This window comes from Borostomias antarcticus, assembly GCF_949987555.1.
Source record: "Borostomias antarcticus genome assembly, chromosome: 16".
Lineage (NCBI taxonomy): Eukaryota > Metazoa > Chordata > Actinopteri > Stomiiformes > Stomiidae > Borostomias > Borostomias antarcticus.
Window position 1 is genome coordinate 21,345,866 of NC_140249.1, and position 15,444 is coordinate 21,361,309.

General features: G+C 50.3%; 1 protein-coding gene across 1 annotated transcript in view; it reads right to left on the reverse strand.

Moving 5' to 3' along the window:
- LOC311319775 (unconventional myosin-IXAb-like) overlaps window positions 1-10,671 on the reverse strand; it is a gene marked incomplete at both ends in the record, with an annotated part of 90,386 nt that extends 79,715 nt beyond the window's left edge. Inside the window, one exon of the mRNA XM_084451379.1 lies at window positions 9,754-10,671. Within this exon, the coding sequence (XP_084307505.1) occupies window positions 9,754-10,671 (918 nt within the window). The remainder of the gene's footprint in view (window positions 1-9,753) is intronic.
- Between the last annotated feature and the right edge of the window lie 4,773 nt (window positions 10,672-15,444).

The window sequence follows — 15,444 nt, forward strand, 5'->3', positions numbered from 1 at the left end:
CGGGGCTCCACAGCTGTGTGATGGCGTGCCCTATAGACCCCGGTACGTACATACATACTGTACATACAGGTACACACACACACACACACACACACACACACATACACACACACAAAAAAACATAAAACACGCACACATAAAACAGACTCCTCTCTAAATGACGGTTCCCGAGAGAGCAACAGCTGTTGTGCCGGGGCTATGAGGGCCAGACCTCACTGGGCAAGTTCAAACTCCGAGCCAACCACTCCCCGGCTTCTCAATACCCCTCCTACAGCCTTTCCCAAAGGTGGAAGCCCTCAATAACACATCTGCATGATTCACTCATTTCATAACAGCCTGCATTCAAATGCCATTGACTGTTTTTAGTGTGACTGCGTTTTATAGGTTTTGTCTGAAGGACATTGTGCAAGGGCAGCTGTGTTCAGGCCTGTTCTAAGTCTAACCTGAACACCCCAGGCTGTGCCAGCCTTCCCGTCCTATGAAGAGTTGCGTTTCGCAAAGACGTCGTTCAGAGATCAAAAACGTGCCACCGTGTGACATCTGAGTTTGTTGTGAGAAACGGACAACTCGTCACTGACCGGTTGTATTGTCACATGATTTACAGAAACCACTCGCACGCACGCACGCACACACAAACGTGAAAACCGACCACCGCAGGTCACACAAACTACCGCCGTAAGACGCTTTCTTTCCTCTCCAGGTCCGATATGTCCAGCCAAGCGCGCCGGCCTTGCAGAATCTGATCCACCTAAGCGGAGTTCATTGTGAGACTGTCGTCCATCTTCCCCCTCGCTCACTACCTGCTGTCTGTCACTCCCACGTTTCTACACCCTGATGTTTTTATGGCTCCTCAGTCATCCATTCACACACACCCACAGACACACAGACACACAGACACACAGTCCAGTCAGGCGCGGCACAACATGGTACGGTAAACACAATCAGTGGATGTGCCGGCTCCATTCTGTGTGCTCGAGGCATGGCAGTGCTCTCCTCGTACCTCCTCATGGCCGGCAGGCCCAGCAGCTCTGAGACGAACGTCAAGCACGATTTCTCTTGTACTGTACAGACACAAGCACCTGCCAAACACGGGCTACGACATCGTAAAACGTAATACATCTCTCTGATATTGCTGTCAGGGGTTTTATTGTACATCAAACTGGATGAACCTAAAACTGTCTTTCCCAGCAGATGAAACAGATCTTGCACCAAAGGGAAAGAGACAAAGACAGAGAGAGAGAGGAGGAGGAGAAAGAGTGGGAGAGGTAGAGAGAGATCGAGGGAGGAAGTTAATATCAGATATTGTACTAACATTGGACAAATAGCTCCTTTTATTTGATTTTAGGGCCTGTTCTACGTTATATTCATATTTTAATTGAAAATGCATCATTTATTTTCCAATAGAACCAACCAGGGGGACAGAACAGCAGTTAGAACGCAGACTGCTGGATCAGTTGTAAATGCAATCTCTGGAAATTGTTCTAGATACGAGGAAGGCCAAACTGATCTGCAGATAGAAACAAAGTGTGTGTACAAGCAGAGTCAGCAGCATTTTATCAATTCGCAGTATTAGTGTGCTACGATTAGTGTGCTACGGAGACGCCAACAGCAGGAGCAACAGAGACAGCTGAAAAGTTAAGGGAGAAAATAAAAATGTCAATGCCTCCATTGACCATGTGACAAATCCCTACATCCTCATGCTAAAATCAACTGTAAAATCAACATTTGAAAGTTTTGTGTTTTTTGGGGGGGGGGCTGGACTGGGGTCTCTTTCCCTCCTGTCCTCCCCCAATATCTTGAGTCACCAGCCTCTACTGCCTAAACCTTCTGCCATTGTAGTGAGCTAGCTGGCTGGCCTGCAGCGTGATGCACTGTCCATCGTGGTCATTAGGATGTGAGATAGAAAACCAGTTCCTGTATCTGTCTAGTGATGCGCACAGGGAGGAAACAGACATGTTTAAAGGAAGTTGCATTGGTTTCCTCTAGACACCAATAAGAATGAACAGTGACTCTTCAAAGGAAGGCTGACAATAGCCACCTCCACCACCAGTAAATAAAAAGAAATACTGGTTGTGAAGGACCAGTTGAAGGGTCTGGTCACTGCTAAATAAGGAGGGCTCTTAGACTTCACTGTCCAGACCCAAACCAGTTTTCTAAACATAATGAAAACAAAATGCCCTCTGGATAAATTAGGTGAGTGATTGATGATAGTTAACTGGATAAAGTAGGTGTGACTGATGATGGTTAACTGGATAAAGTGTGTGAGGTCACTACAGCAGATCCAGTTTGCAGACTCATTCCTACTGGTCCAGATGGACTGGTGTCCAGTTAAAACTTTGTTATAGCGTTAATCTCATTTGACTCTGATTGGCTGGACATCACATTAGCAGGCTCAGATTGAATCAGGCCCATGTGGACAATCAATTTCCCGAGGAGGGGCTTTTTATTCCATCTTCATTCTAAATGTGGTGGGCGTGTTGTGATGGTAGCTTAGCTTGAGACAGATGGAGAGAGAGAGAGAGGTCTTCCTTGAAGGTAGTCTGACTCAAAAAACAACTCTGTCGGGGACAAGCCATTTCATTTATTACTGCCCAATCATTAGTGGAAAAATATGTTGTCCGTCCAATCAGATTCAATCCAGACAACGTGGATCAACAACAACCTACAGTAGATCTGGCTATGAGATACTACCCTGAAGGTAAAGCCACTGTTTGGAGTCTACTGTACACACACATTCAGGTGACTTTGAATTCATATTTAGGGCTGGGTTAAAAAAAAAAAAAAAAATCGATTCTGAATTAAATGATTCAGAATCGATTCATGAATCCCAAAATCGATCTTTTATTTAATGAATAAATGAAGGAATGAATAGTTCATTAATGTATTCAATGATTCATTCATTCATTTTTGGAAATCAGTATCGATACCCAGCCGTAGTAGGCCTGTTGATGTGTTGCATAACTTGGCAGTCATGTAATTAAGGTTACAGCTAAAAAAAAACAAAAAAAAAACAGGTTTTAGTAACACTAACCGAATCGATATGAATCGAATCGAATCAAATCAAATTGAATCGTGATATTCGATTCTGAACCTTGTGAATCAGAATCGAATCGATTCTTGAAATTCTAATCGATACCCAGCCCTATTCATTTTAGTAGCGCGTACACTCCCTGTACACTAAACAGGCACAGTGCATCTTCAACGAGATGTGATCTCACAGTGTGAATCCACACCAAGGAACGTCTCTCTCTCGCTTAAATAATTCCACATCAACACTGCCGCCGGAGACAGCGAGTGTGATAACACGTTTGGTTAATTCACGTTGGCACAACACACACCGATGACATGTAGCGTGTACATTAGCCCACACTGAGATAGCATATCTATGATGATAGGGGCCATTTGCACTTTGTTGACACAACAGTAATCACCAGAGAGCACACAAGGCCACCAAGACTAAATAAATGTTTTAACTGAAACTATAAATGCTCCATTCACAAGCCTCCAGTAATGGTTCCCCCTCTTATCGAGGATATATTAGGAAAAAGCAACCGCTAACAAGGCATATAAGACTGTACTGAACCTTGCCAAGAATGTACACAATGTACACAATGTACAGTTGTCTGCTGAGGTACCGTATAGTACTGCACGTTCCATGAGAGGGGAAAGAGAGAGAACGTTCCAGAGAAGAAGGAGAAAGAGTCAGGCAGGATGAGCGTAATCCGGGGAACAGATGTTGGGCGCACATCAGCGAGCGTGCGGTAACGAGAGAGGATGTGGATTATCGGGATAGACGTGCTAACGCGGGACTAAGGTAAATCATTAGCCAAAACAAACTACGTGCTAGCATTAGCCCTCGGAGATTCTATGGATAAGCCACATGTAATGAAAGGGAGACCCCATTCTGCCATCAAAGACTTAGCCCAGCTCTGGAAAAAACCTTCCCAGCCCTGACCTGCAGGCTAAGAGTGCTAACCCTGCTAACTTGGCAGGGGAATATAAGAGACCAATTCCGCTTGTGCACTTACACTTTGATATTACTGAAACATGTGGACCAGATACGATCTACATTCAAACAGTTACAAGTATGTAAAAATGAGTCCACAATACAGCATTAACTGAAGTGAACAAAAATGATCATTTACTGAGAAAGTGCTCCCTTGTGCGCAGTTTACCGTACGATAGGGTGTTCTTGTAAATGGTAAATGGACTGCACTTATATAGCGCTTTTCCACCTTAGCAGCACTCAAAGTGCTTTACAATGGCCTCTAATTCACCCATTCACACACCAATGTCGGTAGCTGCCATGCAAGGTGCTAACCTGCTCATTGGGAGCAATTTTGGGGTTCAGTGTCTTCCTCAAGGACACTTCGACATGTGGACAGTCGGAGCTGGGATTCGAACCACTGACCCTTCGATCACTGAACGACCCCGCTCTACCAACTGAGCTACAGCCGCCCCTTGTGCACAGTACAAGCTGGGCCCGCCCTCCGCAAGAACCCTGATGCTAGATCGCTGCCGGCTGTGATTTGAACACGCGAGACGCTGGATATAGACAGAGCCCGCCATATCCTCATGTTGTTATTCTACCACGTCTGAGGCCAGGACAGGTGATGAAGAAAGGCACGGGCAGCAGATCAAGCTGATCGCACACTTCCATCCGCTATCTTCTCCTTCCCCCCCTCTCTCTCTCTCTCTCCCTCCCACACACACACACACACGCACACGCACACTCTTGAAAAACCACAGAGCCACGCTGTACCTGGTGCCATCCATCTCCGCCACAGGAGAGGTGAGACAGGGCTGTCCCTCAGGGGCCGCTTAAGAGGCGACATCTGGATGGGAACCATCTGTCGGGGGCCCCTCGGCGTCCGTGGCTCCACAGGCAGGTCGACGGGCCACACCGTCAGAACAAAGGAGGCTATAATCTGGCCCCCAAGGTGCCCCGGCCTCGGCCCCCGGACGCAGAGCCACACAGCTGAGGTCAGTCTAGGGGTTCGATCTCGCGTCCGAAGAGGAATTATCTGACGTGTTTGACTTTGGAACGTCGGCTCCCGTTGCAGTTTATTATGAGGTCGACAGTTTAATTTGGATTTCCTCCGCCGTGTGTTTGCGCATCATTGCAAGATGTGTGTGAGTGTGTGTGGTGGTAGAGGGGGAGGGGGGGGTGTGGGTGGGGTTACAGTGATGTTGTGCCAATGGGTGATTACACTGCTGCTACGGTATAGGAGGCGGAGAGGATGGACATGTAATCTTCATCAACTTGGCTGCGTTTTTTAACCATTGGGAGACGCAGCCTATGGAAAAGCTGAGCACTTCCCCTGTAGATATACGAGTGTGTGTGTGTGTGTGTGTGTGTGTGTGTGTGTGTGTGTGAAAGAGAGAGAGAGAGAGAGCTCATTACTGTCTGAGAGCTGAGAGAGAGGGATGACTCTGCTTCCCTCTTTCCCACTGCTGATCATAGCCCTGTCAGAGACATGGGGTGTGTCTGCTCACCCAACTGAAGACCCAGAGCTAATGCTAACGCCGTAGCTAACGCCCTCATCCTCGTTCACCTTGAGAAGATGTGACTCCCACTCCCACAGAGTCATGTCGGTGGGCGGTGATGTCTTTTCACAGGATGAGATCCCTGCCTGGAGTTCACAGGGATAAGAGGCGAGGTGGCTGACATCGACCGCTCCGAGCGGCTCGCCTATTAGCGTAGCGTTTGCTTGATCCCAGCTGGGTTTAAGTGTGAGTCGTGGGGGGATGTGGAGGACGGATTAGCTGGCTCTCACACTGGGGAGTCAAGGAGCAGCGCTAAGCCCTGGCTAGTGATATCCCTACTCTCCTCCATTCGCTGTGTGTAAACAGTCTGCAAAAAGGGCAACCGAGTTAGCGGCAATAATGTTGGTCAAGACACTCAGTCCTGGGCCGCCCCGGTAGCTCACTGGGTAAGGCACGCACCATATGAAGGCTATTCCTTTGCGTGGCGGACCCGGGTTCGATTCCCGGCTTGGGTCCTGTGCCGCATGTCCTCCCCTCTCTCTCTCTCACTCCCATGTTTCCTGTCTCTCTACACTGTCCTATACCATGAAAGCTGAAAAGCCCTAAAAAATATCTTTAAAAAAAAGACACTCAGTCCTCACAGGCAATAGGCAAGACAATACTAAAAGGCCATCTTGCAAACTTGATACAAGTCATTCATTCATTTATTTATTTAAAAGAGACAGCGTACAGTTAAAACATATACATTACGCATAGACTACTCTGACAACATATAATGTACAGTCCTTCAGGAGACATTTGTCTCTCAGGTTTTGGTACAGTGTCAGACGGTGGTCTCCACGGGACAAAATTGAATACTTTCCGTCGACCGACAGACTGCCAGACTCGGCGCGGCGCTCCGCCGCAGAGCGAGCGTGGGCACGGCGCCCGTGGTCGTCCTGCAGCGGCCCAGTCGGCGGCGCTCCCCGCTCCGTCACGCCTCTCCTGACGCTCGGCTCCGAGCGCGGCTCCGGTTGCACCCGGCTGCAGCTACTGGCCCTCTGAGGGACCGTATTAAAATGTTGTTTTAAAAAAAAGGGTAAGTAATGATTACTGGGGACGTTTGGGGCGAAGCCGACTGTCAGATGATACCGCTGGCGTGATGCAATGCTGACGGACGCTTTCGGAGCGCGGTTATGCTAGCGTGCTTTGGGGGAGGGGGGGAGGGAGCAGGAGGCGGCCGGCGGTAGCTGCCTGTGTGGTTTTCGCTCGGGACCCCTGTGTGCCCTACGGTGACCTTCTGACATGTGCGAAGTCAGTCACAGGGAGTTACCGTCTCCGCTGCTGTGGTGGTGGTAACCTTCAGCAGAGGTGAAAAGATTCAGGCCACTGTGGCAAACATGGGCGTGTGTGTGTGTGTGTGTGTCTGTGTGTGTGTGTGTGCCTGTACTTCCCTATCCTTACTGCATGGATAGACTAAGCCATACAAACGTACTGTGTAGTGACTAATATGGCTTCAGCATGGGAGGCTGTTGACTCACAGTAACAGGATGTGACGTGTGGAGCGCATGGCTCTGTATGGCTCAGCTGGACAAGAGGGAGGAGCCAGGGAGAGAGGAGACGAGATGAGAGGAGCTAAGAGGAAGAAACCAGGGAGAGAGGAGAGGAGAGGAGAGGAGAGGAGAGGAGAGGAGAGGAGAGGAGAGGAGAGGAGAGGAGAGGAGAGGAGAGGAGAGGAGAGGAGAGGAGAGGAGAGGAGAGGAGAGGAGAGGAGAGGAGAGGAGAGGAGAGGAGAGGAGAGGAGAGGAGAGGAGGGAGGGAACCAGGGAGAGAGGAGAGGAGACGAGAGGATAGGAGAGGAGAGGGAGGAACCAGGGAGAGAGGAGAGGAGAGGAGAGGAGAGGAGAGGAGAGGAGAGGAGAGGAGAGGAGAGGAGAGGAGAGGAGAGGAGAGGAGAGGAGAGGAGAGGAGAGGAGAGGAGAGGAGAGGAGAGGAACCAGGGAGAGAGGAGAGGAGACGAGAGGATAGGAGAGGAGAGGAGACGAGAGGAAGCTGCTCCCATCATGGTGTCCATGCACTAGAAAGAGGACCAGAGGCACATTGCTCTCTCAGGAGTGAAACGGCAGCAGATTTAAGCCTCCGCAGCAAAGAGCAAGCGTCGGGTCAACGCAGCATCAAAGGCAATATGTGTGTGTGTGCGTGTGTTCTCATGGCAGCTTGTGTCCAACTTTGTTATGTCCAGGCCTGGGTTCACCGCCAGTAGCCGCACGACACCCCCCTACCCCGAGAATCCCTCCCTAAAGGCATCCCGCATATCCACAAACGGAGAGCGATAAGTAATCTCACTGAACAAACTATTAATATTAGCCCAGAGCCCTCAAAGAGCCGCTACTAAGCCGCTGTAGCTACTAGCTAGTTGCAAATTAACCAGAGCAGCGAGAGCATCTGACCAAGGCAAATCAGCCTGTAATTCCCATTAGCACTGGAGGCCAGCCAAAGAGGCCTGGTAGAGCTGCTAACACAGCTGAGTCTTCACTGTGACCTTTTTACCCAGAAGTCTGCTTGACTCTGCTCCAGCTCTGTGGGGCGAGGAATGTCAGGCCTCCGGGTTTTCACAGCCACTGGTACATTCTCGCATGAGTCCAGCTGCTGCTCCCGTGAAAGAGACGACCGGGATGTCGCGTTCGGCCGTTTGACTGGACGGACTACGCAGTTACGACGCAACGGTGAATCTTTGGTTCAGAGGTTTGATTCAGAGTTGTTGTAGCCTTGTCGTTTGAGAACACGCTTATCGACAGGTTAACGGCAGTTATGAAGTCGTGTTACGTCACTTTAAATTGTGATGGATGTGATTTTTCAGAGCTGGGGGGAGGAACACGTCATTGTATGGGTCCTTTGAGAAATGTGGCCTGGATTCTTGTAACTATGAATGTCACGGTCAAATAAGCTGAATACTGATTTCTTCATCTACAGCGTTTCTTATTACGAAACCAAACATTCTAACGCGAACACTTAAATAAGAGTTGTTCTCAGCGCTTGAGACTGTGACACTGTGAGGTATTGTCTCCAAAACAAGAAACGGCTCTTGGTCTTCCATCAACCCGCCCCCCCCCCCCTCCCCCTCTACCCCACACTGAGGCAGTCAGGTCCCTCCCCTCCCCTCCTCTGGGAGATTGATGGGGGAGTGATTGCCCGGGACACACACACGCGCAGGCCTGAACAGTGTGTGCTTCCCTGTAGAGTCTGGTATTCTGTCTCTAGCCTTATCAACACTGGTTTCTGACAGCTCAAAGTCTCGCCGCCACCGTTATTCAATGCCTTTGTTGTGTGTTCGCCTAAGCCAAATACCAATACAAGTCCAATACCAATACAAATACCAATACAACAACAGGTGCCCGTCTGTTAGATGCCAAGACTGGTGATTAAAGCCTAATACAAAAAACAACAACGACAACGACAACAACAACATAGCTATGAGGTAAAACATGCTCGTGAATTCCATCCATTGTGAATACTGTAGCACTAAAGCTACATGTAGCAAGCGATCTCCAAGATGTGCCTCGTTTTACTGTGCATGTCCACATGCGAAGCATATGGTGAAAAGCTGCATATTTCTCCATGACATCTCACCATATGAGCAGCAATGCTGTCACGGAGGATGGTACAAAATGGCTGTTGGTAAACGACAAAGAGCCAGAGATTCTAGTGTAAACAAAGGGGCTCTCGCTGCAGCCAATCGCGTGTAAACAGATGCACGGACAGCCCATCATAAATGTGACGTAAGCAAGATGAAAGCATGCCCTTTAATAAGCCTTGGTCCTTCATGCGTAGAGTTCCCAATCAAAAAGCATAATCCACAATTGATCCGTAATCCCAGTGGGATTAGTCGACATTCCAGTAAATCTATCAGTGAAGCCATGTCTACAGATCATGCAAAGCGCTGTTTCTGGGTCAACTCATATGTCAAAAAATCAAAGCTAAATATAGGTTTCCACAATCTCGCGGCATTCCTATCTCAGAAAAACACACACATTTAAGCCATTCTCGTGCTCAGACATTCCGCCCACCACCACTGCAATAACGTATTTACTAGGTTTCATATTTATTTCTACTGGCTTTTTGTCACTACTTCTCTCAAACCAAGACTTGTAATTCACCACACATGGCTCACATTCAGCCTTCCTCGTGTATGTAGCAAATTCACCGTAAATGTAACCGCCAATCATTGACTCACTTACAATAGCACTCTCGCATAATGCACATTTAAACCACCAATCAGGTCCTTACCTCCAATACAGGCCCCGCCCCCAGTATGATCTGCTCCACCCCGCTGGCGAATCCCTTCTGGCTGAGAGCGGTCAGGTGATGAATCAGGAAGTTGGTGCTCTGGGTCTTCCCGGAACCGCTTTCCCCGGAGATGACGATACACTGGTTCTTCCGCCGCTGCAGCATGGCGTGGTACGCCACGTCCGCCACCGCGTAGATGTGCGGTTCCAGTTTCCCCAGCGCGTGGTTATCGTACATTTTCACGTATTTGGGGTTGTAGATGGGCAGGAACTGGAAGGGGTTGATGACGATGAGGATGCTGCCCACGTAGGTGTAGATCTTCTCCTGGCGGAAGCGCGTGCGCAGGCTGTCCAGCAGGGCGCGCTCCGTCAGCTCTGGGAGCGCGCACAGGTCGGACGGGTGCTCGCTGCCCGCCGGCTGCGGCAGGAAGCCCCGTTCCACCAGGCGCCGGCGCTCCTCCGTCACGCGCAGCCACATCTGCAGGCTTCCGCCGTAGTGGATGGAACCGTCCAGGTTCTTCTCGCGCAGGAGGAACCGGTAGTCCTCCACGCTGCCCAGGCCGCAGCGGTTCTCCAGGGCGTTCCGCGGCCACAGCATCATCCGCTGGACAGGGCAGTCGCTGGGGTTGAGGATCCACTCCTCCCCGCCGAACTCCTTCACCTCCGCCAGCACGTAGCACTTGGTGCGGTCGAGGCGCAGCCGCTCGATGAGGCGCTCGATGGCCTCGGCGGCCGTGGTGCCCTTGCGGGCGGCGACGGGGCAGTAGATGGTGCCCTCGGCCAGGGCGCCCGGGTAGACGCGCAGGGTGAGCTCCTGGTCCTCCAGGCGCCGGCGCATGCTGCCCGTCGCGCCGGGGTTGGCCGCGTTGGCGCCGCCGCCGCCGCCGGCGTAGCCGCAGCCTCCATCTTGAAGGCTCATCGTGGCGCAGCAGGTCCCATCAGCTCCGGCCACCTCTGCCACCGCGCGTCCCTCTCTGGGCCCCGGGGACTGACTCAGGACATTCCAGCTGATGGGGGAAGAGGACAGAGGGAAAAATCGGTTAGAGGAGACAGCCTAACCACACACACAAGGACTTCATGTCATGTTTTCCTCTCAATACATCAATCTATACAAAGGTCAGCGGGGTTTAGAGTGATTTCATAGGTCACATGACAGGCCGGGAAGATACAATAGGCCCTTTGTTTTCGATAGTCACAGGAGCCACAATCATTTGGTTGCAAACACTTGTAACCGACCACAACGACATGAGGAGATAGAGGCAGTGAGTCACAGACAGTCACATGGACAGATATATCGCTAGGCAAAACACTGGGGAACAGTAGTAGCTTCATACATTTCAGAACCGTTGGACCTAGCTTATCTCTGAACGTGTGTGTGTGTGTGTGTGTGTGTGTGCGCGTCCCTGATCATCCACGGTGCCGGTGTGCCAAGATTAACAGCTGCCACCTTCCACACAGAAGTGGATCTAATGAGAACACAATGGTCTAATTCACCACTTCCCTGCTGATAGTGGACAGAGGTCTCCACAGACCACCATTCACCACAGAGCAGAGTAGCCTACAATGCAACACTGAGCTACAGTTGTGTCTCGAGAGAAGGTTCCTATTCTACAGCCACACAAAGGAGACACAAATGTTTAAAAAAAACAACTTTATAGACAATATGATATACTTAGAAATATGGATTCGGTCTATGCCATTAGCTAACGTGTGCACAACCCCTCAGATGAAATATGAAAGATAACAGAATTATAATAATAGAGAGGCCGCTGTTTCAATAGGCACGGATTTGCTAGGTGTGATGATCGTCAGTGTCGCACACTCGGACAACCACAAACGCAAAACAGAACGGAAAAGCCAGTCGATGCTAATGCTAATAGCTTACGCCAGCCAATGCTAGTGCTAATAGCTTCAGGCTAAGACTTACAGCAGCCATTCAGCAACCATCATTGCTATTTGCCGGTAAGATATATTTTCAGTAAAGGACATTAGCCTGTTGCCTTTTGACATGGAAGGAAGAGGAAGAGAGTTCTGATTTGCACAACGTAACCAGGGCGAGAGAGAGCAGGAAAGTGAACACTGTACCTCTCATACCCTGAAACCACAGGCAATCTGATCTGGAGTTAGCCATCTCACCTGCATATTTGAATATCTGCATTTCACTATTCATTTTTATTCTATATTTTTCTCACTCTCTCCATTTCCCTCAAAAATACTCTCTGGAGTACACTCCGTCTCCCTCTCTCTCCCTCTGTCTCCCTCTGTCTCTCTCTCCCTCTGTCTCCCTCTGTCTCCCTCTGTCTCTCTCTCCCTCTGTCTCCCTCTGTCTCCCTCTGTCTCCCTCTGTCTCCCTCTGTCTCTCTCTGTCTGTCTCCCTCTGTCTCCCTCTCTCTCCCTCTCTCTCCCTCTGTCTCCCTCTGTCTCCCTCTGTCTCCCTCTGTCTCTCCCTCTGTCTCCCTCTGTCTCTCTCTGTCTCTCTCCCTCTGTCTCCCTCTGTCTCTCTCTGTCTCTCTCCCTCTGTCTCCCTCTCTCTCCCTCTCTCTCCCTCTCTCTCTCTCTGTCTCTCTCTCTGTCTCTCCCTCTGTCTCTCCCTCTGTCTCCCTCTAGCTCTCCCTCTCTCTCCCTCTCTCTCCCTCACTGCGGCCTTGTTTGCTCCGGCTGTGTTGGCGGAGCGCCAGCTGCTCTCTCAGGTGTCTGTCTGACAGAGCGCTGGTCGGTTGTCCTCTGTAGACCGTCACCCTTCCTCCCTCCCCCGTGCCTCCGCTGTCCAGAGCCGTATCAGTCAGCTGCAGCGTACCGCCCGCAGGCCGCCTCCCTCCCAGGTCACCTCGCCGAGCATACGGGGGGGGGTACGCGGGGAGGCGATGGGGGGGGAGGTAGTGAGTGATAGAGAGAGGGGAGGGGGTGAAGAGAGAGAGATACTGACAGAGAAAGAGGCACAGCGGAGAGACACAGGGCAGGGCGGCTGTGGTGGAGCGCCGGAATGGCGAGCGGAGAGCAAGAAAAATAGACAGAGGGAAAGTGCATCATCATCGTCGTCATCATCACTCCCATATTGCCTGTCTGCTAGCCTGGGGGAGAGGGGGTCCTCAGAGGGAGAGAGAGAGAAAGGTGAGACGAGCCCCTAGAGATATCTACACACACACGCACACAGTTGAGCGTTTGTTCATTAAAAACGGCTGGTCTCGCTTCGCTCGGCGCTCCTCTCGGTACGCGGTCCCAGCTCCCATCTGGGAGGCGCACTGTCAGGAGGCGCGCTGTCAGGAGGCGCGCTGTCAGGAGGCGCGCTGTCAATCCCCACACACTGACTCATTACTGTGCCTAAGTGAGTTATGACCGTGTTGCCAACACATCTCGCTGAGCTGTGTGTGTTTGGGGGGGGGGGGGGGGGGGGGTTCTCAATGAGGATGGATGACAGGGAGGAAGAGCAGATATAAAGCGAGGTAGCATGTGCGTGTGTGTGTGTGTGGGGGAATGTGTGTGTACTTGTCAAACACAGCTGGATACCACTGGACAACTGGGGTGTATTGCTATTCGGCTCTCTCACATGCAGTACAGTGTTGTCATTGTTCAGACATGCTGCATGAGCCTCTCCTGACCGGATGAAAGCACCGTGGAGGGATGAGGCCTCGAGGACGACCGTCTCAACTGGGGAGGGATGAGGCCTCGAGGACGACCGTCTAAACTGGGGAGGGATGAGGCCTCAAGGACGACCGTCTCAGCCGGGGATGAGTTCAGCAACAGAGCGATGAAAAGGGGGGGTGGGCAGCGAAAGAAAGGACTTGAGGATGAAGTCTAAGGCCGTGCAATAAAATCAATACAGCAATACGTCGCGATATTTGTTTCCACGATACTATATACATTTTCCGTGGTACAGCATCGATACAGTAAAAACTAATTTTAAAAATTGTTGTTTTTTGCAAATAGGAAAATATACAGAGCAAGACAGGGAACCGATATAGCGGATAGCCTAGAAAAATGAAGGATAAAATTCAGTCATACATACATTATTCATGTTTTAAATGGATTTTCAAATGTCCTTATATTCTGGGGATGTCATGGTGTGGATTTCTTCCAACCGACATGACAAGCCTATTACACTCCGTCTGCCCTCAGGCTCACCTCCAGGAAGGGGGATGGAGTCGGATTTTAAAATGTCCAGTAAATTATGTAGAGTATTGCAATGTATCTCAATGTATCGTGATTATACACCACGGACGTTGTCGTAGTACGCCTAGTTCTTTTTAGTAGTTATAAAACCACATCAAGAGGATCTAAATGCTAAAGAATAAAAGTATGTTTTGAGCCTGTCAAATCAATTGAGGGGGCGATTCTGATAGAGAGGGGGATGATATTCCGCTGTCTAGGGGCCGCAACAACAAAGGCGCGGTCAACCCGGGTTAAAGATGGCGGGACAGCCAGGAGCCAGCTGACCAGAGGGACATGGAGGGGGAATGAGGGGTTGAGAGGTCTGAGATGTGAAGGGGGGCCCAACCAATTTCTTCTCCCTGGCCTTCAACTGTAATTGATCACGACACCCTGGTATTCTGTGTTTTATATTTCTGTACTGTTGTTGTTATTGTACTTTGTGCTTTTATTGTTTATTGCATTTTGTGTTTACCTGTAAAGCACTTTGGCTCGACCGCAGTCGTTTTTAAATGTGCTTTATAAATAAAGTTTGACTTGACTATTCTGGGCTTTAAAAAGAAGCAGGAGGACTTCTGATCCGGACTGGACACCAGTGGAGAGAGACCAGAACAGGGCTGATATGGTCTCTCTTCCGGGTACCTGTTAGGAGCCTGGCAGCAGCATTCTGGACCAGTTGCGGACGAGACAGGGATGACTGACTAATCCCAGTATACAGGGATACAGTCTAAGCGGGACGATATGAAGGCATGGATGACTTTTTCAAGAGCTTTGAATGAGAGAAAAGACTTGATTTTGGCAATAATAGAGCTGGAAAAAAAGTTACTGCACTGACCTGCTTGTCAAACTTACAGCCGAATATCACACCAAGGTTTTTGACATGGGGTTCGACAAGAATGGACAGATTGCCCAAGCTTTTGGTGATCAATTTGGTGGAGTCAAGGGGGCTGAATAGGACAACTTCAGTCTTGTTTTCGTTTAGCTACTGGACGTTCAAAACTTGAAGTCCTCAAGGCAGTGCATAATACTAGGAAGGAAAAAGGGGGTTTAGGGCAAGGGAAGAGACGAGGGGGAAGAGAGGCAGCCAAAGTCAGAGTCATGAACACAACAAGAGACCCTGCAGCAGCAACCAAGGAACCCTACGGCGAAACGAAAGCCAAGCCAACGGTGAAATCGCTTGTCCATTGTCTCCTTTGACACCCACATCGTGCAAAACGTGTCTTCCTTTGTGTGAAATGCAACGGCTCCGACCCCAGAAGCACCCGGCGGTCCTCCGTTAGGACTGGGGACTGACTGGACGCCACATAGGCCGTAACACCAGTCTGACCAGCCTGGAGACCGCTGACCCCCTTTCCTGCCTACAGCCACTCGCCACTGCCTGGGCAGACAAGTAGACAGCCTGGCTTTGGGACTCGGGGTAGCAGGGGGAGACAGACCGGGGGGGGAGGGCTGGTGGGCTTTGATAAAGCTGTACTACACAGAGTTGACCCCTCCGGGCACGGAGAGGTTGATGGATGGACCAGGGGTCAAAGGTTAGGGTGGGGAG